The sequence below is a fragment of the Phyllobates terribilis genome, unplaced genomic scaffold (assembly GCF_046119375.1).
Source record: "Phyllobates terribilis strain yellow unplaced genomic scaffold, ASM4611937v1 Scaffold_7__3_contigs__length_470593459, whole genome shotgun sequence".
Taxonomy (NCBI): Eukaryota; Metazoa; Chordata; class Amphibia; order Anura; family Dendrobatidae; genus Phyllobates; species Phyllobates terribilis.
The window spans coordinates 209,955,446-209,979,992 of NW_027362767.1; the positions used below are offsets into that span (position 1 = coordinate 209,955,446).

General features: G+C 42.1%; 1 protein-coding gene across 2 annotated transcripts in view; it reads left to right on the plus strand.

Moving 5' to 3' along the window:
* ASTN2 (astrotactin 2) overlaps positions 1-24,547 on the plus strand; it is a 1,067,984-nt gene that overhangs the window by 279,810 nt on the left and 763,627 nt on the right. For both annotated transcript variants that reach the window (XM_073639713.1, XM_073639714.1), the window contains one exon: positions 9,715-10,069. In XM_073639713.1, coding sequence (XP_073495814.1) covers positions 9,715-10,069 — 355 coding nt within the window. The remainder of the gene's footprint in view (positions 1-9,714; positions 10,070-24,547) is intronic.

Consider the following 24,547-nt stretch of genomic DNA (forward strand, 5'->3'; position numbering starts at 1 on the left):
AATGTCATTCACTTTGCCGGGACAGTAAAATGCTGCATTTTCACAGCAAAATTGCGGGAAAAACACGATGTGTGAACATACTCTTAATGGTCAAGCAGCGAGATGGGTTAGCTAGGCACAGCACCACACATAATATGTTGGTTATTCCTGGTATTACAGTTCAGTCTACAGTACCTTAGCCAATGTACCCCACCTAAATAAGATGTAACGGCATAGCTGCGTTACAGCCTGTGTACAGAATGCAGGCGATGCCGCAGCATGATTTTATTTAATATCAGCAGAGTATTTTAAAGTCACATTTTTTTTTAAATTCAGCACTGAAATGTTCAGAATGCTTCAGCTTCCAACTTTGGACACTTTGGTATTTATTTACAAGTGAGAGGTGTCAATCATTGATTTAACCAGGATATATGAGATTTTAGAAAATTTAAATTAAATGAATTTAAAAATAATATTGTTTTAATGTTGCAATGTCCATAAAATATTAGCAATTAGCTTTGCAAATAGCCGAGTGAACCCCTATGCCATCCGATCCCTTTCACCTGTCTCCTGCTTTTTGCCAACTTACATAAGGTCAGTTAGAAGGAAGCATGAAACAGATGGAAGGACGTCTAATTGCAGAATCAGAATTCAAAGTTGCTTCATTTCATTAATTAAGATGCATTGCGGCATCCAAGTGATGTGAGGTGGAACATGTAGATTGTGAGTAAAGGCATCACATCTTTCTGCCTTTTTTTTATTAACTGTATGATCGTCCAGTGTATTAGATTTTATTACTTTAAAGTAACATTTTGATTAAAATATATGTACAGTAGTATACATATAATACAGCTTAAAGGGAATCTGTCAGTAGGATCGTCCATCCGGAGCCGTCTATATGGGCATGTAGGTTATAGAAAGTTGAATAAAATGATACCTTGATATCTACGATCTGATGTTTTATTCCATAGAAATCCATTGTTTTTCTTCATATGTAAATGATCTGTTAAGATCTCTGGGAAGGACATAGATCTCCCTGAGAATCCGCCTCCAGAGATTAAAGGAGGCGTTACCAGTGTGAGACATGTAATGACTGACAGTCTGCTCTCTGGTAATGTCTCCTTTCATTTAAAAAAAAAATTCTGGAGCTCTCGGGGAGATCTATGTCCGGCCCATAGTCCTGAACAGCTCATTTATATAATAAGAAAAACATCAATTTCTCTGGAATAAGACATCGGATCGCAGATATCGAGATATCATTTTATTCAGCTTCCTATGACCCACATGCCCATATAGACGGGTTGATCATACTGATGAATGCCCTTTAAAAATTTCACTGGGGTCCTCATGATTTCATATTTGTTTATATACACTGCTCAGCAAAATATCAACACCAAGAAGGAAAAGTCATAAAATTATAGAAAACACTGGAATAATAAACATGTTAATGATACGCAAATGATGAAAAAAATGGGAATACCATTTTCAAAACATCTTGATTTATTTAGTATTAAGTATGATAAGTACATGCAGTTAGCATGCTATCAATGAGGTTAATATCACAAAACATCAAGATCCGCTGCTGGCAGCTCCCTTTGCTAAAATTGTTTTAATACCTTTCTACTTTATATTTGACTACGTTACTTAGTACAGGATATCTCATGTCATTATTTTTTAGTATACAATTATACTATTGCAGTTTGTATCCAAACTCAACATCAGACCAAAAAAGACAAAACATAGTTTGATGCCACTTTTTTTTTTAAGACACAGCTCATTAAACCTAAAAGAACAGAGTGTCTTGAACGTACAGACAACCTGTCCAGGTCCTTAAGCTTAAAAATTGTAACAATGCATAACTACTTATTGAGGTGTCTTGATAATTTGGAATTGGATGGAGTTAGATGGAAGGCAGTGAAGGGTTCAATGGATAAGTATAAGAGTTCTGTGTAGGTTAGGGGTAAGAATGGTGGTGTCCAGTGGAACGAGCGGATACATTGGGGAGTTAACATAAGCTGATAAGCTTGGATATCGATTTACTTTCTAAATATTTAATATTTTTGATTTTATTTTACAATGTGTTAGTAGGTGAAATTTTTGATATGCCTCTGTACTGAAAAGCAAAACTGAGCACGCTGCTTTGGCATATATGGGTTCAATAGCTGCCTATGGCTACAGTAAGCATATGAGTTAGAAGCCTCCCCAGTCTGTACACTGACTAAGTCAAAAGCAAGATATAAACAGAGCCTAAATAGTTTAAAACACTAAATTTCAGTAAAACAAATGAATTCTTTATGTTAGACCAAAGCAAATAATTGTATACTATAGTCACAGCCTGGATGAAATAATAAGATAATAGATAGCCTGTAGCAAAAAAAAACAGATATGATCAAATAAATTGAATTGATACATTGAGAGTTCATGTAATAGGAAATCAAATAAATTAATAAATTGCACTAAAACATTATGTGCACTTTGTTCACCTATGTTTTCTCTTTGCTAGTTCCATTTAGAACAGAAAAATTGAACAGATACTTTTTAGTTCATTATTTTATAATTAGCATCCTGGGCATTCTTGTTTCCACCAGAAGCAGAGGGGCCACATTGATTTTTATGGGGTCCTTCTGCGGATTTGAAGAGTCATCTCAGTTACCATATTAAAATGGTTGTCCAGGTTTGGGACGAAAGTCTGTAGTCACTCTGTGTATCTGCAGACTTCTGAATCCTCACAGGGTGCACACCACATACTGTCAAGATTCTCCGGTGCTGCTGGCAAGAGCGGTTAGTAACATGACAGCAAGTATGCGATTTGCCTACATACAGTCACATGCCAATGAGACTTTCTCGGACTCACTCAACCTACTTGTATTGAGAGGCCGTGCAAGTCTAGTTGGAATGTGGTCGGAAGTATGCATACAGATTACTTTCGGTCACTGTCACGTGACTACCCACTCTTATTCAATAATAAATGAGGGGTCGCTCACTGTGAAGTGGGTGCTCAGAGGTAAAAATGTCAAACAACATAATGGACCAACGTTTCGGCCTATGTAGGTCTTTGTCAAGGTTTACTCTATGAAAAAACAAGTGATGCAAATTAAAAAGAGAAGAAAAGGGAAAAAAAAGGGGGAGGCGGGGGGAAAGGGAAAGTGAATACATAATACACAATAAGCAGAATTGATGCATAATATACAATAATATTTCATAATATATAAAACAAGGTCATTCTGAATGAAAAAACGGGTGAAATGGAGGTAAACTGGTCATCTCACATAATGGAAAATCAAAGTGAATGAACATATGTGGCAAAAGAGGGAATCCATGATTAATACAAATTGTGAAGTACAGAGAGGTTTGGAAAGGGACTTACTGGCTCAAATAGACATTTGCTGGTTGGACCAGAGGGATACTAGAGAAAAGTAGAAGACAATCATAAAGATTATATGGTTGCTGGTATGAATACAACCTAATAGGGTGAAGTGTACTTATGAGTCAAGCATACCTGGTATAGTAGAGAACGGAGCCTCCAAAGGGGATGTGCCGGTGCTCAGGGCAGTGCGTGAAGTGATCCGTCATGGCGCTATTATATATGCGCTGTGTAAATGAGGGATATCCGGGTGAGAGACGCTGATGTGCGGCTTAGCAGGTGCGTTACACGTGCATTCAGTCACGTGCTATTGTGCGACTTCCGGCGCCTGTGATGACTACTTCCGCTTATTGGAACGCACTGTGGACCGCACGGGGATTCTTGCTCATGCGCACCACGTTTAGAAAGCGAGAAACTGCAATATGATAAGAAGCTAGGGCAGCCTGGCATTAAAGGGGGGAAAAGGGATAGCTGAAATCCCCTATTTAGGCAGAAAGAACAATTTTATCACCCCTACTTTAGGTATTAACCTGTGGGAAAGAAAGGGGAAAAGAAAAAAGGGAGAATTATGAGATATAAATATAATAAACCAATCTGACCATAATATTGGCAGTAGTAATAAAACATATTAATAATATAATGTTTATCGGTATTGGGTTTCATACTCTCTATTGAGACCTTCTGGTGTGAGAGTCTGTAGTGTGTGAATCCAATAGGATTCACGTTCTTTCAATCTTAATACACGATCACCACCTCTCCTATTTAATGGGATGTGATCAATTACCTGGAATCTTAATTGTGACACCGTGTGGGACATTGTCTGGAAATGAGCTGGAATAGGTAGCATTGTACGAGAGCATCTAATGGTAGATTTGTGTTGTGAGATGCGGTCCCGGATGTGCTGGGTGGTTTCCCCCACATATCCGAGACCGCATGGGCATTTGATTAAGTATACTACGAAACTGGAATCACATGAGAAGTACCCTTTGATAGGGTATCTCTTCCCTGAACAAGGGTGTGTAAAAGAATCACCTTTAGTAACATTTGAACATTGTGGGCATCCCAAGCAAGGGAAAGTCCCTCAGCGTGGAGTGGCCAACGTTCGTTGAACGGGTCCTGTTCGGGTTGACCCGATATCAGCCTTAACCAGATAATCCCGGATATTGCGGGCCCTTTTGTAACAGCATAACGGCGCGTAAGAAAATTCTATAATTGTTGGGTAAGATTTCTGCAAGACGGGCCAATGTTGCTCGATGCTTTTATAGATAGCTTTACCAAACGGGTGATACGTATTGACAAATGTGACCCGGGGAGTTTTAATCTTGGTATGGGTACTTGTTGTTTTATTACACAGGAGATCGATAGGATAACCTCTCTGTTGAAACTTAGAATCCATTTCTGTATGTCTCCTATATCTTGTTGTACTGTTGGATACTATCCGGTCAATTCTACAGTGTTGTGATTTGGGGAGAGCTCTCTTCACATGTCGTGGGTGACAACTGGAGTAAAACAAAATGCTATTTCTATCTGTGGGTTTCACATATAAATCACTCTCAGGTGTTCCAGTATTGAGTAGTGGAATTGTGGTATCCAAAAAATGGATCGAATACGGATCACTATGTTTGGTAAAGGTTAAATTGGGAACCCTTGTGTTAATATATTCAAAGAATGATGTAAGTTGAACATCCGTGCCAGTCCAGATCATAAAAATATCGTCTATGAAACGTCTCCAGTAAAGTATATGTGTTTGATAGGAGACATGGGTATATATATGGTGATTTTCAAACTCGGCCATGAAAATGTTAGAATAAGGGGGGGCTACATTGGAGCCCATCGCGGTACCCCTCTTTTGTAGGAAAAATTGATCCTCGAAGAGAAAGTAGTTTTTCTTAAGGATGAGAGTGAGTAAATCTATGCAAAATTGAATCTGATCTGCTGTATAGTCAGTGTGGATATTTAAGAAATGATAAGTTGCCTGGATTCCCCTTTCATGGTCTATACAAGTGTATAGACTATTGACGTCTATAGTGAATAATGTGCTGGTAGTTGGAATGGAGCCTAATGCACTAATGGTAGTCAGAAAATGCATAGTATCTTTTAGATATGACGTAATTTTTGGTATGTGAGGGGTAAGGATCCTTTCCAAAACTATAGCAAGGGAAGATAAAAGGGAGTCGGTTCAGATATAGGAGACATACAGAAATGGATTCTAAGTTTCAACAGAGAGGTTATCCTATCGATCTCCTGTGTAATAAAACAACAAGTACCCCTACCAAGATTAAAACTCCCCAGGTCACATTTGTCAATACGTATCACCCGTTTAGTAAAGCTATCTATAAAAGCATCCAGCAACATTGGCCCCTCTTGCAGAAATCTTACCCAACAATTATAGAATTTTCTTACGCGCTGTTATGCTGTTACAAAAGGGCCCGCAATATCCGGGATTATCTGGTTAAGGCTGATATCGGGTCAACCCGAACAGGACCCGTTCAACGAACGTTGGCCACTCCACGCCGAGGGACTTTCCCTTGCTTGGGATGCCCACAATGTTCAAATGTTACTAAAGGTGATTCTTTTACACACCCTCGTTCAGGGAAGAGATACCCTATCAAAGGGTACTTCTCATGTGATTCCAGTTTCGTAGTATACTTAATCAAATGCCCATGCGGTCTCGGATATGTGGGGGAAACCACCCAGCATATCCGGGACCGCATCTCACAACACAAATCTACCATTAGATGCTCTCGTACAATAGCACGTGACTGAATGCACGTGTAAGGCACCTGCTAAGCCGCACATCAGCGTCTCTCACCCGGATATCCCTTATTTACACAGCGCATATATAATAGCGCCATGACGGATCACTTCACGCACTGCCCTGAGCACCGGCACATCCGCTTTGGAGGCTCCATTCTCTACTATACCAGGTATGTTTGACTCATAAGTACACTTCACCCTATTAGGTTGTATTCATACCAGCAACCATATAATCTTTATGATTGTCTTCTACTTTTCTCTAGTATCCCTCTGGTCCAACCAGCAAATGTCTATTTGAGCCAGTAAGTCCCTTTCCAAACCTCTCTGTACTTCACAATTTGTATTAATCATGGATTCCCTCTTTTGCCACATATGTTCATTCACTTTGATTTTCCATTATGTGAGATGACCAGTTTACCTCCATTTCACCCGTTTTTTCATTCAGAATGACCTTGTTTTATATATTATGAAATATTATTGTATATTATGCATCAATTATGTTTATTGTGTATTATGTATTCACTTTCCCTTTCCCCCCGCCTCCCCCTTTTTTTCCCCTTTTTTTCTCTTTTTAATTTGCATCACTTGTTTTTTCATAGAGTAAACCTTGACAAAGACCTACATAGGTCGAAACGTTGGTCCATTATGTTGTTTGACCTTCAAAAGCTTTAAGATGTATGATGAATATATTGCCACAAGAAAGGGATTGTGCTTTGAGTGAATAAAATTGATTTTGCTGCACCTCCAGAACTCTTTGGAATTTTCTTCGTATGCATATTGGTGTGCCGAGGTTTCTCCCTATACAATACCCACTCTTATTGCCAGCAGTGACAGCGGGCGGTACGCACACTGTGAGGATTCAGAAGTCTGCAGTCACATACAATGACTGTAGACTTTCATCCCAAACCTGAACAACCCCTTTGTCACGATGGTGTTGGGACTATGGGCGCTAACCAGGTCCCTAGAACTAGGGGCGCCCCAGTCTATCCCTACTCCGTAAGGTGGAGACGCTGGGTTCACATGCCTTGCTATGCTCCTATATCAACCCTTATCTGCCCCCTCCTCCACACAGGGTAGTGGGAAGCTGAAGTGTATAGGAGCACACTAACCAGACAAACAAGGGAAGACGGGCAAGGAGAAAATACCAACCATACAAAATTCACACACCAAACAACAGAGTGGGACACAGGATGAGGATGTGCACACAGACAAAGCTCCAAGCAACAATCTCCTGAACAAATCTCCAAACGCCAACTCCAACCACAAACTACACCTCCAACTCCAGAACCAGGTTGTAAGAACTAACACTGGCAATTCCTAAGTGCCAGAGGTGCATATATAGCAGAGGGGAGTGTCCAACACTGAACAGCTGAGATAATCCAGGTAGGAAAGCTCCAGGAGCTTCAACTGAACAGATTAACCCTTGAACTGCTAGCAAGAAAACATCCTGCACCATTTAATACTGTAAAATGATGAAGTGCTTCTAACCAGTGCAGGAGTTCGTGAAACCAGACATTGCGGTCTTCTACCCCTCCCTGTCGCGGTATCCCTGTGACGCCTTTTAAGTTAGTTGACTGGTATCAATCATAAAAACTCAAACAGTACAGAAAACAATGAAAATCTGAGTTGTCAGTGAGCTCATATCCTTCTTACTTGATAGTCAAGTTATAAAGTTTTTATGGGAAGTTTAAAAATTTGCAAAAGTGTAGGGAATGTTCTACCGAAATATCCATTACTAATCCATCTGTTGGTTGCCACTGGTCCTGTAGTGATGTTATCTAGTGTTGCACGAATGTACTTGGATAAGAGGTTATCCAAGCAGGCTTGAGTCCTAACTGAGTATCTTCGGCGTGCTCGGAAAATATGTTCCCGAAGCCGTGGCTGCATGATTCACGGCTGTTTGACAGCAGCGAGAAATGCAGGGATTGTCTGACAAACATGCAATCCCTGCATGTGTTGCGGCTGTCTTCACAGCCGCGAATCATGCAGCCACGGCAACGCAAACATGTTTTCCGATCACGTCGAAGATACTTGGTCAGGACTCGAGCGTGCTCGGATAACCCCTTATCCGAGCACGTTTGCGCAACACTGATGATATCCCATCCATTAGTAATATGACTGCTGCCAATCACTGTCCTCAGTGGTGACATTTGCATTTATGGCAGGAGACTAGTGAGCTTCATTCAGGGCTTCAAAAGCCACAAGAATTGTGGAAGAAATGTCAGCACATCAGGCACAGCAGGGACCACTGAAACAGAAGTGGTCCAATGCTGGTAATCACTAAATGTCCCCATGGCATGACCTGTGGTACCACTAGAGGAGTGGTGGATTCTTAGATAAGTAATGGCTATTTCTTTATTTTATAACATTTGAAAAATATTACAAAAACCCTTAAAGTGCACCTGTCAGCAGGATTGTGCTTTGTAAACTACATACACTGTCAGGTGGGCAACATTACACTGATTAATATGATACCTTGGTTGATGAAATCCGTCCTGTGGTTCTTGTGTAATCATTACTTTCAGTTTGGAGATAATGATATGCTCCTGCTCTGTGGCGGCCTGTGGGGGGGCGCTCTATCTAGTGCTCTGCTTATATATTTATCTGCATGCTCTTATGACAGCACACTGATCATTCACTGCCTCCTATTTTACATAATGCATCTACTAGTGCGGGGCTAGGTAACATAGGAGGCAGGTCAGTGAACGATCAGTGAGCTGTCATAAGAGCATACAGATGAATATGTAAGCAGAGCACCAGATAGAGCGCCCCCCACAGGCCGCCCCAAAGCATGAGCATATCAATATCTCCAAACTGAAAGTAAAGATTACACAAGAACCACAGGACAGATTTCATCAACCAAGGTATCATATTAATCAGTGTAATGGCGCCCACCTAACAGTGTATGTAGTTTACTGAGCACAATCCTGATGACAGGTGCGCTTTAAAAAAAATTCTTATCTCTTAGGGAGGTAAAATGATATTTTCTAATCCCAATTTTGCCATGGAAGAAACGTTTTCTGTTTTAGTTCATGTAGCTGCTGCCTTGTAGCAGCATATTGTTTACAAGTACCATAAACTTTTGCAATTTACTCTAATCTTTAAGTATGGACAGATTTGTCTACCCTTGCCCTTCCATGAATTCTATTAAGGACACCAATTTCTCATTATATAAATTCAGTATCACAAAATATTGTACCAACAAGACCCTAATTGGCTGCAATTGACATTACAACCACTATACACACATATATCATAAGCAATTCCCAACGGAATATCACAAAACCAAGTTTATCCAACAACTGGTTAACTTTTGACGTTCATTACAGAATATGTTGAGCCTTTAGAAAAGGTAATCACATTGGGATGTTCTGAAATGTCAGAATTTTGACCCCCTCACAAGAATAACACTGTGTCGCTGTCCTGAGCACTTTCTGCCCATAGTCAGCTATGCTGTTAGGGTGAGAATTGCCCATAAATTCAATAAAGGGCATGTCCTCAGAGAAGAGATACTTTATTAGATATTGTAGCAATTTTTCTTAATTTTTTTTGTTTTCTTCAAAGGTTACCTATGTACATATGTGTTTACAGCCTTCGTTTTCCGTTTTCTGCAGGGAGGACTGATCGCACTGCTGTTACTTCTGCTAATCTTCTCAGTTGCATTGTTTGCTCAACGGCGTTGGCACAAGCGAAGAAGAATTCCACAAAAGAGTGCCAGCACCGAAGCTACTCATGAAATCCACTACATCCCATCTGTTCTGCTAGGACCCCCATCTCGGGACTTTAGGTCATCTAAGTTGCAACCCCACAGCTCGGTTTTGAGAATGTCTATCCGAGAGACCCCAATTTTGGATGATTACGATTGTGAGGAAGAAGAATCTCAAAGAAGTACAGAGCGAGGGAATCAGATGGATCACGCAAAGCAAATGACACAAGATAGAAAAGAGAAGAGGAAAGTGCAAAAAAGAGGTACGTGGCAAAATAATAGCAAAAAGACGAAATCTGAATTTTGGAAAATATTTTCTTATAAAGCGAAAATATGCCCCAACACAATTTATAGAAATGAAATTCTTTTGACTTTAAGACCACTGTAAAGCTAGTGTGTTGAGGAATAAAGCAGTGTAAGATTATGACTTCCGTGTCAGTGTCCTCCCTCTTTGCCTCTGCTTCTGTCATGAGGTCGCATCTCGTCTTTGAGTGACCAGGCTGTGATTTGGGGCTATGCAAGGACTTGTGGTACTGTCCTGGCTTGGAGCTCTGTGGTTAAACCTTTGTCTTAAGTTTTTTGTTGTTTTTCCTTGGCCAGGGCCACTGGTTATTTAAGATCCTGAATACCTGTTCCTATTGCCAGTTATAGTTTAGACTAGAATCTGGTTCACACCTTTCCATCTTCTTCCGTTTTGCTAGTAATCTCCTGTTATTGATCTCGACCTGTTTTTTTGACCTTCCACTAACTTTATGATTCTGCCTCCTTTCTGGACATACTGATTTTTGACGCAGCTCCTTGACCACTACTTGCCATCCAGCACCCCTGACCAGACTATCACGTACAACGTGGCGCGGGGCGGTAGCCATGGACGAGGTACTCGTCTCTTACTCTCTGGCACATTACATGAAGGTGGGGGTCCTGGCTGGGTGTCTGGACTGGTGTTATGGGGGCGCTAGGCCTTTACTGCCTGCATGTTACTGATGACTTTGGCCAGGACCAGATATTGAGGACTTGAACTAGGGAGACTACCAGTCCAAAATAAACTCTTTACTTAGCGGGTACACATCTTTATGAATGTTTCCTTCACAATACGGAACATTTTTCACACAAAGTCTCTCTTCTTTATTTGCTTTTTTCATTATTTTCGCTGTTTCACTCTACTTCACCACAACCTAGCACAATACTGCTGTCCAGTTAGCAAAAGTCAAATTCTCAACAAACGGTTCTGAGTCTTCTTTCCCCTCAAGGGAATTATGTTGTCAGTATGGCCGGTACATATCTTCTCTGCTGACACCTTGGAACTCCAGCCCGAGACATTCTCTTCATCTCAAGTACTCTGTCCCATCTTGGCCCGTTACCTCTCTGAGTTATAAACTCTGGACTGTACTGCTAGGCATCCTCTCCCAGGACCCTTCTCACGTTAGGGACACCCACTTCATGCAGCACTGCTCACAGACCAGACCTTAGGTCTGCTTTCTACGCACACTGGGCCCTATCTGACGTTCAGAAAAGAAAACATCTCTGTCCTTTCACCTTAGCCTCTCCCACTCCCTCTGTCCTCATGACGCAATCTAAGCTCATGGAAAAGCGATCTTTACATTGTTGAATTATCTAACTATCTGGCATTATTGCACTATGGCCTTAACTGGTTAACCATTAGTGATGGGTGAAGCCATGTATGTTCGGGTATGGCAGGTTCTGCCGAACATTTAAAAAAAGTTTGGTTTGGGTACCATAACGGTACCCGAACACGGACCTTGTTCAGATGTTCAGATGAATGGGGGGCCCAAACATCCATTGTTTCCCAATCTTATCATCTGCGTGACAGCGCGGGAAACACAGGCTCTGATCGGTGGTAAGATCGTTACCGTCGCTCAGAGCGCTGCAGTTTCCATGCTGTCAGATAACAGCATGGGAGTCAGCAGCTATGGCCGGCCTTAAAAAGATTACCGTCGGCCACAGGCGTCGGCTGATGAGAGTACTACTCTCATCAGCGTACGCCTGGTCTCACTGATAGCAGCGAAAGCAGGTGTAGCGCCCCGAGGGTTCGGCCGCTACAGGGGTATTGCACCTCTGCCAGAGGTGTGATATTCCACTCCCGGGTAAGGATGGAGTGTGGACCAGGGCTCAGTTAGCTGCATACAGCACACACACCCCATTTCCGAGGGACAGTTCAACGGTGCTCCCATTAGACAGAAATGCAGGCACGACAGACCATGTCCCTGGCTGGAGTGGGGAGGGGGGAGGAATACCCAGTGATGTAGGAGCAGATAGGGGTTGGTTCCTGAGCGTAGATAGGAGTCCATTGGTTGCTGGTCACCTGGGCTCTTGTTTCTAGAAGGAGGTATAAAAGGTGGGCACCATCTTAGTTCTGGGTCAGTTCAAGCAGGAGGAGAAGAGAGAGAAGGAGTTCGGCCAGAGAGGGCTGACAGGGAGCTGTGGCTCAGTCTGGGCCCAGCTCCATGAGGCAGGCCTGGGGAGAGGGCCAGGAACAGAAAGGAACAAGAACAGAAAGGAACAAGAACAGAAAGGAACAAGAACAGAAAGGAACAGAAACAGAAAGGAACAGCAAAGAAAGAGAGGAAGAAACAGAAGGGCTCAGGAACAAGAAGGTAGAAGGCACCCTAAGAACCCACGAGAATACAGGGTGAAGGGTCAGGCAGATTAAGGGTACCGGATCCCAAGTTGGTGGAGGAGAAACTACCCTCAGCCAAAGACCGGAGGTCGTGATCATTTATTGGTGCGACACCTCATCAAACCTGCTAGGAAGGCACCATATAGGACAGCGGGGGACGGGGCCCACGTTTTCCCGCGCAGATCCGCGGCAGCTGGACAAAAGTGGGTCACTGGTGAGGCAGGCCAGAGAAAGGATTGAAGGGGGTCCTGTGCCATGCTCCTGAACTGCCTGGGGGTTGACCGAGCCCCTCACCTGGTGGACACTGCACGGCTTGGGTGGTTACTGCTTGCGCAGAAGTGACCCGGAGCACCTGAACTGTGAGTAAAAGACATTGGACTGCAGTACGTTGTCTGTGTACTCTTTCGCTCCTCCAGCACTAACGGCACGGGGACTCTCTGCACCATCACCCCCTTCATCCACCGCACTGCCCTGGGGTTACACTCTTCCCGTGGGGAGTTATATAATCTCAGCTGCACACACCATCAACCTCAGGGGACTGTCTTGCAGCGGCGGTTCCTAATAACCGCAATCCACGGGTGGCGTAGTCGGACATCACTTAAAACATCTAAAAGACTGCCACTCGTCTGACCACCCTGAGCCACGGGACCGGGTCGCCACTACTACCCCCATCGTCTCCCTATTGCCCGGTTCCGAGTGCCCCACGGCCCAGGGGGCGAGTCACAGGAAAGGCTAATTAGAGTATTCATCAGCTGGCGCCTGTGCAATAAATAAATACATAAAAAAAAAATGTGTGGGTTCCCCTCTATTTTTGATAACCAGTCAGCTTTATATTGGCTGATTATCAAAAATAGAGGGGTCACCATGGCGTTTTTTTAAATTATTTAAATAAATAATTTAAAAAAACGGCATGGGGTCCCCCCCATTTTTGACGACCAGACAAGCTAAAGCAGACATCTGGGGGCTGGTATTCTCAGACTTGGAAGGGGCCATGAATATTGGCCCCTCCAAGCCTAAAAATAACAGCCTTCAGCCGCCCCAGAAAAGGCGCATCTATTAAATGCGCCAATTCTGGCACTTTGCCTGGCTCTTCTCACTTGCCCTGTGGCAGTTGTAGGGTTGATGTCCGCTTTGTAATGTCAGCTGACATCAAGCCCGCAGGTTAGTAATGAAGAGACGTATATCATTGCTAACCCCAAAGTCAAATGTAATAAAGACGGAGACGGAGTAAAGTCCTTTAATTGAAATAAACACACAGACTCCTTTGTTTGAAGTAAGAACTCCCCACCTTTTTTTCCCCATTTATTCACAAAAAATAAAAATTAAAAAGTAAAGTTATACTCACCTTTCTGCTGATAATCCATTGATGTCCATGTCCCACTGTAAAACTTACAAAGGAATAACGAAATGACGTCATCACCGGTCACGGGCAAATCTTCTCACACTCTGCTCAGTGTGAGCCGGCTGACGTGGAGAGCGGTCGCATAACTGATATGATCACTCTCCAAATCATCCATATCATCGTGGGACATGGCCATTAATGGACTATCCTGGAACAGCTGAGGAATATGGTGTTTTTTTATTTTTTGTCTTTTACAGTGGAACATGGGCATCAATGGATTATCGGCGGAAAGTTGAGTGTAACTTTTTTTCATTTTTTTGTGAATAAATGGGTAAAACAGTTGTGGGAAGTTTTTATTTCAAATAAAGGAGTTTGTGTCTTACTTTCAATTAAATGACTTTATTCTTGCTGTGTCTTTATTTAATTTTCAGTATGGGGTTAGTAATGGGGGCGTCTTAGAGATACTTCTCCATTACTAACCTATGGGCTTGATGTCAGCTGATATTACAAAGCTGACATCAACCCCACAGCTATTACACCACTTGCCACTGCTCCAGGGAGTGGGGCCCCCCAATTTTTGACAACCAGCCAAGCTAAAGCAGACAGCTTGGGGCTGGTATTCTCAGACTGGGAAGGGGCCATGGATATTGGCCTTCCCCAGCCTAAAAATAGCAGCCCGCTGCTGCCCCAGAAATGATGCATCTATTAGATGCACCAATTCTGGTGCTTTGCACCAATCTCTATGGCCCTTTCCTAGGCAATTAATATCAGCCCACAGCTGTTTAACCTTTCCAGTTATGGAATATAGGGGGGCCCCCACTTCATTTTTTTTGGGTATATAATAACTATATATAATAACCAGTAAAGGCTAAGCAAACAGCTGTGAGCTGATATTAATAGCCTGGAACCTTTATGGCTATTGGCCCTTTCCCAGAATATTAACATCAGCCCCCCAGCCACCGGCTTTCCCTCAGCTGTTTATGAGAATTACTGGGGGGCCCACGCTTTTTTTTTTCATTTATTTATTTTTTTATTAACAAGTACAGTAAAATACACATCCAAGGTAACCTTAGTTCACAGCCTCCAAGTATTCCAGCATGAACTCAATTGACATTGCTGGACTTGTTAATAAATAAAAAAATACAGTAAATGAAAAAACGGTGTGCGGTCACCAGTAATTTTCATAACTAGCAGAGGGAAAACCGACGGCTGGGGGCTGAAGTTAATATTTAGGGAACGGGCCAATAGCCATAAAGTTTCCCAGGCTATTAATATCCACTCACAGCTGTTTGCTTAATCTTTAATGGTTATTATAGGGGAAACCACCCAAAAAATTACATGGGGGCCCCCCTACTTTCAGTAACCAGAAAAGGCTTAACAGACAACTGTGAGCTGATATAAATTGCCTAGGTAAAGGCCATGTAAATTGGCCCCCTCCCAGACTAAGAACATCAGCTCTCAGCCGCCCCAGAAATGGCACATCCATAAGATGCGCCATTTCTAGTGCTTCGTCTCCGCTCCTCCCACTTGCCCTGGTGCAGTGGCAAGGGAGATAATAGGTTTGGTGTTGATGTCAGCTGTTTTATGGGCGCTGAAATCAAGCCATATTGTAAAAAATACACAGCCAGAATAAAGTCATTTAATTGAAAGAAAGACACAGACTCCTTTATTTTAAATAAATACTCCCCGTCCCTCTTTTTTCCATTTATTACTGTTAAATAAAAAATAATAAACCACCATATTCCTCACCTGTCCGACGAGAAGATAATCCATATCTGTCCCTCGAAGAATGCATGGTGCGACAGCTCAGCAAGCCAGCCAGAACACACTGAGACAGGAGCATGATTATGCTCCCGCAGTGTGTAGTGCTGACATGAGAAAGGTCACCAGAGTTTATAGCTGATGAACCCCGGTCACCTCACTTACGTAACTGCTCGCTGTGTGAGAAAGTTCTCACGCAGTGAGTGGTGACATCAGTGAGGTGACTGGTGCTTATCAGCTATGAACTCTGGTGACCTCACGTCAGCGCTACACACTGCAGCTCCATAATCACACTCCTTTCTCTCTGTGTTCCAGCTGGCATGGAAAGCTGTCTCATCACTGATGTCACCTCTCTCCAAATCATCAGGATCGTCGTGGGACATGGTCATTAATGGATTATAGTTGGACAGGTGAGGAATATGGTGTTTCATTATTTTTGTCTTTTACAGTGGGACATGTGCATTAATGGTTTATCAGCGGAAAGGTGAGTATAACTTTGCTCTTTTATTTTTTGTGAATAAATGGGTAAAAGAGGGTGGGGAGTTTTTATTTAAAATAAATGAGTCTGTGTCTGTCTTTCAATTAAAGGACTTTATTCTGGTTGTATATTTTTTACAATATGACCATGGGGTTAGTAATGGGGGGGTCTAATAGACGCCTCTCCATTACTAACCTGTGAGCTTGATGTCAGCTGACATTACAAAGCTGACATCAACTCCACAACTATTACCCCACTTGACACCCCACCAGGGCAAGTGGGAAGATGTGTCTTTTCTGGGGTAGCTACGGGCTGCTATTTTTATGTTGGGGAGGGCAAATATCCATGGCCCCTTCTCAGTCTGTCCCCAGTTGTTTGCTTCCCAGTCCACAGTTGTCTGCTTTAGTTTTTCTGGTTTTCAAAAATGGAGGGGGCCCCCTCGCTGTTATTTTAAATTATTAATTAAAATAATTAAAAAATATGGCCATGGTGACCCATTTATTTTTGATAACCAGCCAATATGAAGCTGACAGCCAGGGCGGGGACTGAAGCCTGCAGCTGTCAGTTTTATCTCCGCTGGTTGCCAAGAATAGAAGAGACCTCACGTCATTTTTTTTTTACTTATTCATTTTTTGCACAGGCGCCAGCTGATGAATACTCTCATCAGCCTTGCCTGTTCTCGCTGTTATCAGTGAGAGCAGGTGTAGGATGATGAGAGTAGTACTCTCATCAGCTAACGCCTGTGACCGGCGGTAATGTTTTTACCGCCGGTCAGAGCTGCTGACTCCCATGTTGTCTTCTGACAGCGTGGGAACCGCAGCGCTCTGACCGGTGGTAACGAATTGACTGCCGATCAGATCTGCTGGTGTTTCTTGTGCTTGACAGCATGGGAAACACCTGATGTTAGGGCTGCTGAACTCGAACAGTTACACTGACTTCCTGGAGAAGTCCTTGTTCGGGGTCCGTGCATGAATACTAGGTGTTCGGTACGGACCCCGAACTTTACTGTTTGGTTTCGCCCATCACTATTAACCATCTTAATTCTTGGCTGATCATTAGTTTTGGCACTTTCCCTGTGCTTAGAGTGATGCTCATACCACACATGTTACATAGTTCTAAATAGTTCTGAGATGCAGAAATCGGTCATTCTCAGTCCCTTAAAGCTAGTTGTCTCATACTGGAATTTGCACCAGTCAAACTGTGACCACAGGGGATGGCATGATGTCGTAATGGAGAGGTAACCTTACTGGTCCATTATTTCTTGCATTATGTGTGTGTTTCTCACCCGACCAACATCAGAACATACTAATGCTATTACATGTCCTCCAACCACCCCTTACAGGAGTCATCCTACCCTTATCCAGGATCCTTTCATTTACCATGCAGCTCACATTTTCCTTTATAGATCAAAGAACCTCAAACACTTATTCTCATGGGTGAAAAATATTATTTTATACCTGTGCATTATTTTGCCCATTTGAATATTTTTTGGCTATTTTCCAATTTCCAAGATGACTTTTTACCTGCAAGCCTCCCTGCTCCTAGGATCATAGAGTCATATTTTTGCTATTGCAGATGATACTTGTGTATTATTTAGAGAAATATTGCCATTTCACAGGGCTTTTTTTTCCAGCTAGTGGTACCGCATGCGCTGAGACTGAATATGCCCCTGTTAAAGCTTGTATTAATGCAGTCACGTCAGTTTCCTAATACAACTGCTACTCGATTTTTAAAAAATCTGGCAAAACATTTTTAAGACCTTTCCTTTTTGTCTCTTCAACCAGAGGTAATATTACAATATTTTCTAATGCCAAATTTACTACTGGAGATAACTACAGTAATGTTAAAATATGGCATTATTACCCATTGTTAGTATATCATTGTTTTGTAAAGATGCAGTAATATTATAACCGGGAAACTTGTGTTCCTTTGCGTTAAAAAAAAAAAAAGTTTTTTGCTATTTTAATCCTTGGAACAATATTTTTTTTGAAAGCACAGTAAACTATTTGTCACCCCGGATACGGCGATCTGGGGCGCTTGGCTGCGAACAGGGACCCACACCTAACCCTGCAACTGGTGAGGAACCCTGGCTTTCCCTTATCCCGAAGGTACCGCTAATGGTGCCGAGGTCCGAGCCTCTAGCGTATCTCTGACTCCTACTGAAGTCCTGTCAGTGACCCCCTCTCCTCCCGGGAAGAAGGGAACAGAACCGACAGAACAGGGGAACACACACTCAGGGATAACTGAAAAGCAAGTTCCCCAAAAATACACACGCAGCTACAAAGGTAAACACCGGGAAAGAGAAGGTAGGTAAACTAAATAGGAGGATAAGAAAACACTCAGCCAAACTGCAAGCAGTAATCACAAGGAAAACCTCCAACTTCTGCAGAAAACAGACTCCTACTCCTCACACCAGGTTAGGCAGAATGAACTGAACACCAACATCAGCTGAAGGGGCGTGAGACTATTTATAAGGTGGAGCAACAGGCCACACCCACATCAGCTGAACAATCAACACATCAAGCTATGCAAGGAAAACTGACACTAACCCCTGACAGCCCAAAAGAAAAAAAACGCAAAGAAGATGGGGCCACCATGAATCATTTAATACTTTGTAAAACTATTGTAACATTCTGCTAATTTTTAACCCCTTCCCGATTGAGTCAATTTTAGTTTTTGAGTTTTCAGAGCCATAAAAAAAATGTCCATAGATACACAGTACAGACCAAAAGTTTGGACACACCCTCTCATTTAAAGATTTTTCTGTATTTTCATGACTATGAAAATTGTACATTCACGCTGAAGGCATCAAAACTATGAATTAACACATGTGGAATTATATACTTAACAAAAAAGTGTGAAACAACTGAAAATATGTCTTATATTCTAGGTTCTTCAAAGTAGCCACCTTTTGCTTTGATGACTGCTTTGCACGCTCTTGGCATTCTCTTAATGAGCTTCAAGAGGTAGTCACCGGAAATGTTTTTCACTTCACAGGTGTGCCCTGTCAGGTTTAATAAGTGGGATTTCTTGCCTTATAAATGGGGTTTGGACCATCAGTTGTGTTATGCAGAAGTCAGGTGGATACACAGCTGATAGTCCTACTGAATAGACTGTTAGAGTTGGGGTTAGGGTTGGGCTAGGGTTGGGGTTAGGGTTTGGACTTTTTCAAAAGTAAAGAAAAAAAAATGATGACGATATGGCGACCAGTGTTGAGCGCAAGTGCTCGCTACTTGAGATTGCATCAGGTCCTCAGGTATGCATTGAGTATTGTAGGTGCTCGAGTCTCTGCCCCATATGCTTCGTGGCCAAAATAAACGTTGCTGGGATCGCCTGCCATGCACGAGCGATCCCCGCATGTTTTTTTTTTGGGTGTCTAACAACCGTGAAACATGCGGGGCAGGGACTCGAGCATGTCACTTGAGCACCCGCGATACTTGGTGCATACCCGAGTACCCGATGCAAACTCAAGTAGCGAGCACTTGCGCTCAAGACTAATGATAACTTATTTGATATGATGACCTAATGTTATCAAATTCTGTCATACCTCTGGGTTCAAAATGTTCACTATACCCCTTGATAAAATCCTTGAGGGGTCTAGTTTCCAAAATGGAGTCAATAATGGGGGGGTTCCACTATTTAGGCACATCAGGGGCTCCCGAAATGCGACATGGCGGCCACTCTTGATTCCAGCCAATTTTTCGTTCAAAAAGTCACACAGTGCTCCTTCCCTTCTGAACCCTGACGTGCACCCAAACACTGTAGTTTCCCCACATATGGGGTATTGGTGTACTCAGGAGAAAGTGCACAACAGTTTTTAGGTTCCATTTTCTCCTCTTACCCTTGTGAAACTAAAAAAATTGGGGCTAAAAGATTATTTTTGTGGAAAAAGTTAGATTTTTTTATTTTCACGGCTTCATGTTATAAACCTCTGTGAAGCACCTGGGGGTTAAGGATATTCACCACACATCTAGATAAGATCCCTGAGGGGTCTAGTTTCCAAAATGGTGTCACTTGTGGGAGGTTTCCACTGTTTAGACACATCAGGGGCTCTCCAAACGCAACATGGTGTCCTCTAATTATTCAAGCAAATTTTACATTCAAAAAGTCAAATGGCGCTCCTTCCCTTCCGAACCCTGCCGTGCGCCCAAACAATGGCTTTCCCCCACATATGGGGTATCGACTTACTCAGGAGAGATTGCACAACAAGTTGCATGGTGCAATTTCTCCTGTTGCCCTTATCAAAATGCAAAATTGGGGGTTGAAATACATTTTTGTGGGAAAAATGTGAAAATTTTATTTTCACGGCTCCATGTTATAAACTTCTGTGAAGCACCTGGGGGTTCAAGGTGCTCACCACACATCTAGATAAGTTCCCTTAGGGGTCTAGTTTACAAAATGGTATCACTTTTGGGGTATTTCTACTGTTTAGGCACATCAGGGGCTCTCTAAATGCAACATGGAGTCCGCTAATTATTAAAGCAAATTTTACATTCAAAAAGTTAAATGGCGCTCCTTCCCTTCTGAGCCCCCCTGCCGTGCGCCGAAACAGTGTTTTTTCCCCACAGGGTATCTGCGTGCTCAGGAGAACTTGCACAACAAATTTTGGGGTCCATTTTTTCCCGTTACCTCTGTAAAAATAAAAAAATTGGGGTCTAAAGTAACATTTTTGTGAAAAAAGTTAAATGTTCATTTTTTTCTTCCCCATGCCAAAAATTCCTGTGAAGCATGTGAAGGGTTAATAAACTTCTTGAATGTGGTTTTGAGCACCTTGAGGGGTGCAGTTTTTAGAATGGTGTCACTTTTGGGTATTTTCTGTCATAAAGGCTCCTCAAAGTCACTTCAAATATGATGTGGTCCCTAAAAAAATGATTTTGCAAATTTCGTTGTAAAAATGAGAAATCGCTGGTCAACTTTTAACCCTTATAGCTCCCTAATAAAAAAAAAATTGGTTCCAAAATTGTGCTGATGAAAATTAGACATGTGGGAAATGTTATTTATTAACTATTTTGTGTGACATCTCTTTGATTTAAGGGCATAAAAATTGAAATGTTGAAAATTGCGAAATTTTCAAAATTTTCGCCAAATTTCCAATTTTTTCACAAATAAACGCAAGTGATATCGAAGAAATGTTACCACTATCATGAAGTACAATATGTCATGAAAAAACATTCTCAGAATAAGGGGGATCCGTTGGAGCGTTCCAGAGTTATTACCTCATAAAGTGACAGTGGTCAGATTTGTACATATTGGCCTGGTCATTAACATGCAATAATTTATTGCTTTTTAAAAAATAATAACTTTGTAAAAAAATTTTAGTTTGTGTCACCATTTCCCAAGTCCCATAAATGTTTTATTTTTTTAACAATTTAACTGTATGAAGGCGTGTTTTTTGCTGGGCAAGTTGATATTTTTTTTTTGCTATTGCTTGCTTTTTATTACATTTTTTAACCCCTTCATGTCATGGCCATTTTCTGTTTTTTTTTTCGTTTTCGTTTTTTCCTCCTCTTTTTCCAAGAGCCATAACTTTTTTATACAGACATCTGAGGGTTTGTTTTTTGCAGGATGAGTATATATATCCCCCGTTCTGGTATATACAGTGGAGAAAATAAGTATTTGATACTCTGCTGATTTTGCAAGATTTCCCACCTACAAAGAATGGAGAGCTCTGTAATTTTTATGGTAGGTCACTTCACCTGTGAGAGACAGAATGTAAAAAAAATCCAGAAATTCACATTGAATGATTTTTACATAATTTATTTGCATTTTATTGCATGAAATAAGTATTTGATACAATAGAAAGATAGAACTTAATATTTGGTCCAGAAACCTTTGTTTGCAATTACAGAGGTCAGACGTTTCCTGTATCTCTTGACCAGGTTTGCACACACTGCAGCAGGGATTTTGGCCCACTCCTCCATACAGATCTTTTCCGGATTTTTCAGGTTTCGGGGCTGTCCCTGGGCAACATTGAGTTTCAGCTCCCTCCAAAGATTTTCTATTGGGTTCAGGTCTGGAGACTGGCTAGGCTACTCCAGGACCTTGAAATGCTTCTTACGAGCCACTCCTTAGTTGCCCTGGCTGTATGTTTCGGGTCACTGTCATGCTGGAAGTCCCAGCCACGACCCATGTTCAATGCTCTTACTGAGGGAAGGAGGTTGTTGGTCAAAATCTTGCGACACATGACCCCATCCATCCTCCCTTCAGTATGGTACAGTTGCTCTGTCCCCTTTGCAGAAAAGCACCCCCAGAGTATGATGTTCCCCCCACTATGCTTCACGGTTGGAATGGTGTACTTGGGGTTGTACCCATCCTTCTTCTTCCTCCAAACACGGCGAGTGGAGTTGATACCAAAAAGTTCTATTTTGGTCTCATCTGACAATATGACTTGGACATGTGCTGGCATGAGCAGGGGGACCTTGCGTGCCCTGCAGGATTTTAATTCCATGATGGTGTAGTGTGTTACTAACAGTAATGTTTGAGACTGTGGTTCCAGCTCTCTTCAGGTCATTGACCAGGTCCTCCCATGTAGTTCTTGGCTGATTCCTGACCTTTCTCAGAATCATCCTTACACCACAGGGCAAGATCTTGCATGGAGCCCCAGACTGAGGAAGATTGACAGTCATCTTGTGTTTCTTCCATTTTCTAATAATTGTGCCAACAGTTGCTGCCTTCTCACCAAGTTGCTTGCCTATTGTCCTGTAGCCCATCCCAGCCTTGTGCATGTCTGCAATTTTGTCCCTGGTGTCCTTAGACAGCTCTTTGGTCTTGGCCATGGTGGAGAGGCTGGAGTGTGATTGATTGAGTGTGTGGACAGGTGTCTTTTATACAGGTAACGAGTTCAAACAGGTGCAATTAATACAGGTAATGAGTGCAGAGTAGAAGGGCTTCTTAAATAAAAACTAACAGGTCTGTGAGAGCCAGAGTTCTTGCTGGTTGGTAGGTGATCAAATACTTATTTCATGCAATAAAATGCAATTTAATAATTTCAAAATCATACAAAGTGTTTTTCTGTTTTTTATTTTTAGATTCTGTCTCTCACAGGTGAAGTGACCTACGATAAAAATTACAGACCTCTCCATTCTTTGTAGGTGGGAAAACTTACAAAATCGGCAGTGTATCAAATACTTATTTTCCCCACTGTATGTTCCCCATCCTGGGGATATATACCCTCATCCTGGTATATATATGCCCCTTTCTTGTATATATATCCCCCATCCTGGTATATATATCCCCCATCCTGATATATATGTTCCTCATTCTGGTATATATGTCCCCATTTCTGCCGCTGTTCTTTAATAAAAATAAATAAACCAGTATACTGACCTTCCCTCCGCTCCCCCACTGTGCGTCATCCTCTTATGAAGCCGGCAGCTGACTTCAGTGTGCAAGCAACAGGAGTGGATGACATCACTGCCATGTGCACCCAGTCACATGCACGCCAACGTCAGCTGCTGTCCTCTCATTGGCTGGCAGCGTGCATTACAGCACACGGACCCGGCGGATCCCTTGCCTTGCAATACACTTCAGCTGGATGTGAATCCGAGGACGCACATCCAGTTGAAGTTTGCACTGACGTCGGCATGCTCCTCACCCACACGGGCCCTTGTTGCGGCCTTGCCTTTTGCCACTGCGATCATTAGGCCCTTGTATACAATCATATACCATAAGTTGCGATATTAGCAGATTGACACATTTAAGAACTGAATAAATCACATGGGTGTGTTTACTTTGCATCTATATCCATCATACGACCCTAGAATTTAGATTAAGGCTGTAGTGAGTAGACTATACATAGCACAGTGGATTGACGAATGATATTTTAATGTAAGAATTAATAAAGGTTATATTTTATCACATTAGTTCAACTGAGTCAGTGATTGCATTTTTTATTTAACTTTTTAATCTCTCGCTAAGGGACTTGAACCCCTGATCACCTGCACTAAATACTGCAATATGCTAGTATTGCTGTGTATGGTGTAAATAATGAGATATAGTCATTTGAAGATGACGGATCCTGGCAATGCATCATGGGTAGAGTGAACCCGCTCCATACACAAGCACTCAATGTCTGTCAAATATGTACTGCGGATAGTGGAAAGGGTAAAGCAAGGGACATACAAGAATGTATTCCAAAAAACTTGTAAACCCTTACTTTTCCATTAATTTTGTTAGTACCTCCAATTTCTCACTATTCAAGTCCAATTTATTGCAAGCAAAACTTTCTATAGACTGCAACATACATTACCACCAATTGGTTGGCATAAATAACTTTTAGCAAAGTAAAATTAATTTTTTTTTTCACTTACCTATTTTTATAAGAAAATTGTGCATGTGTGAGCACCTGCTGCCCTCTGCTGAGTGCCGCCCCAGGCGCTTGATTCAGCCCTACCATCACCATAAATACTATATAAATGCACTCTCTTATTAGGATAATGGGGTACCAGTGGTTCTCCTTTGCAAATATAAAAGCATTTTATCCATTCTAATCATTGACCTCTATGTGATCCATATTAGACTTA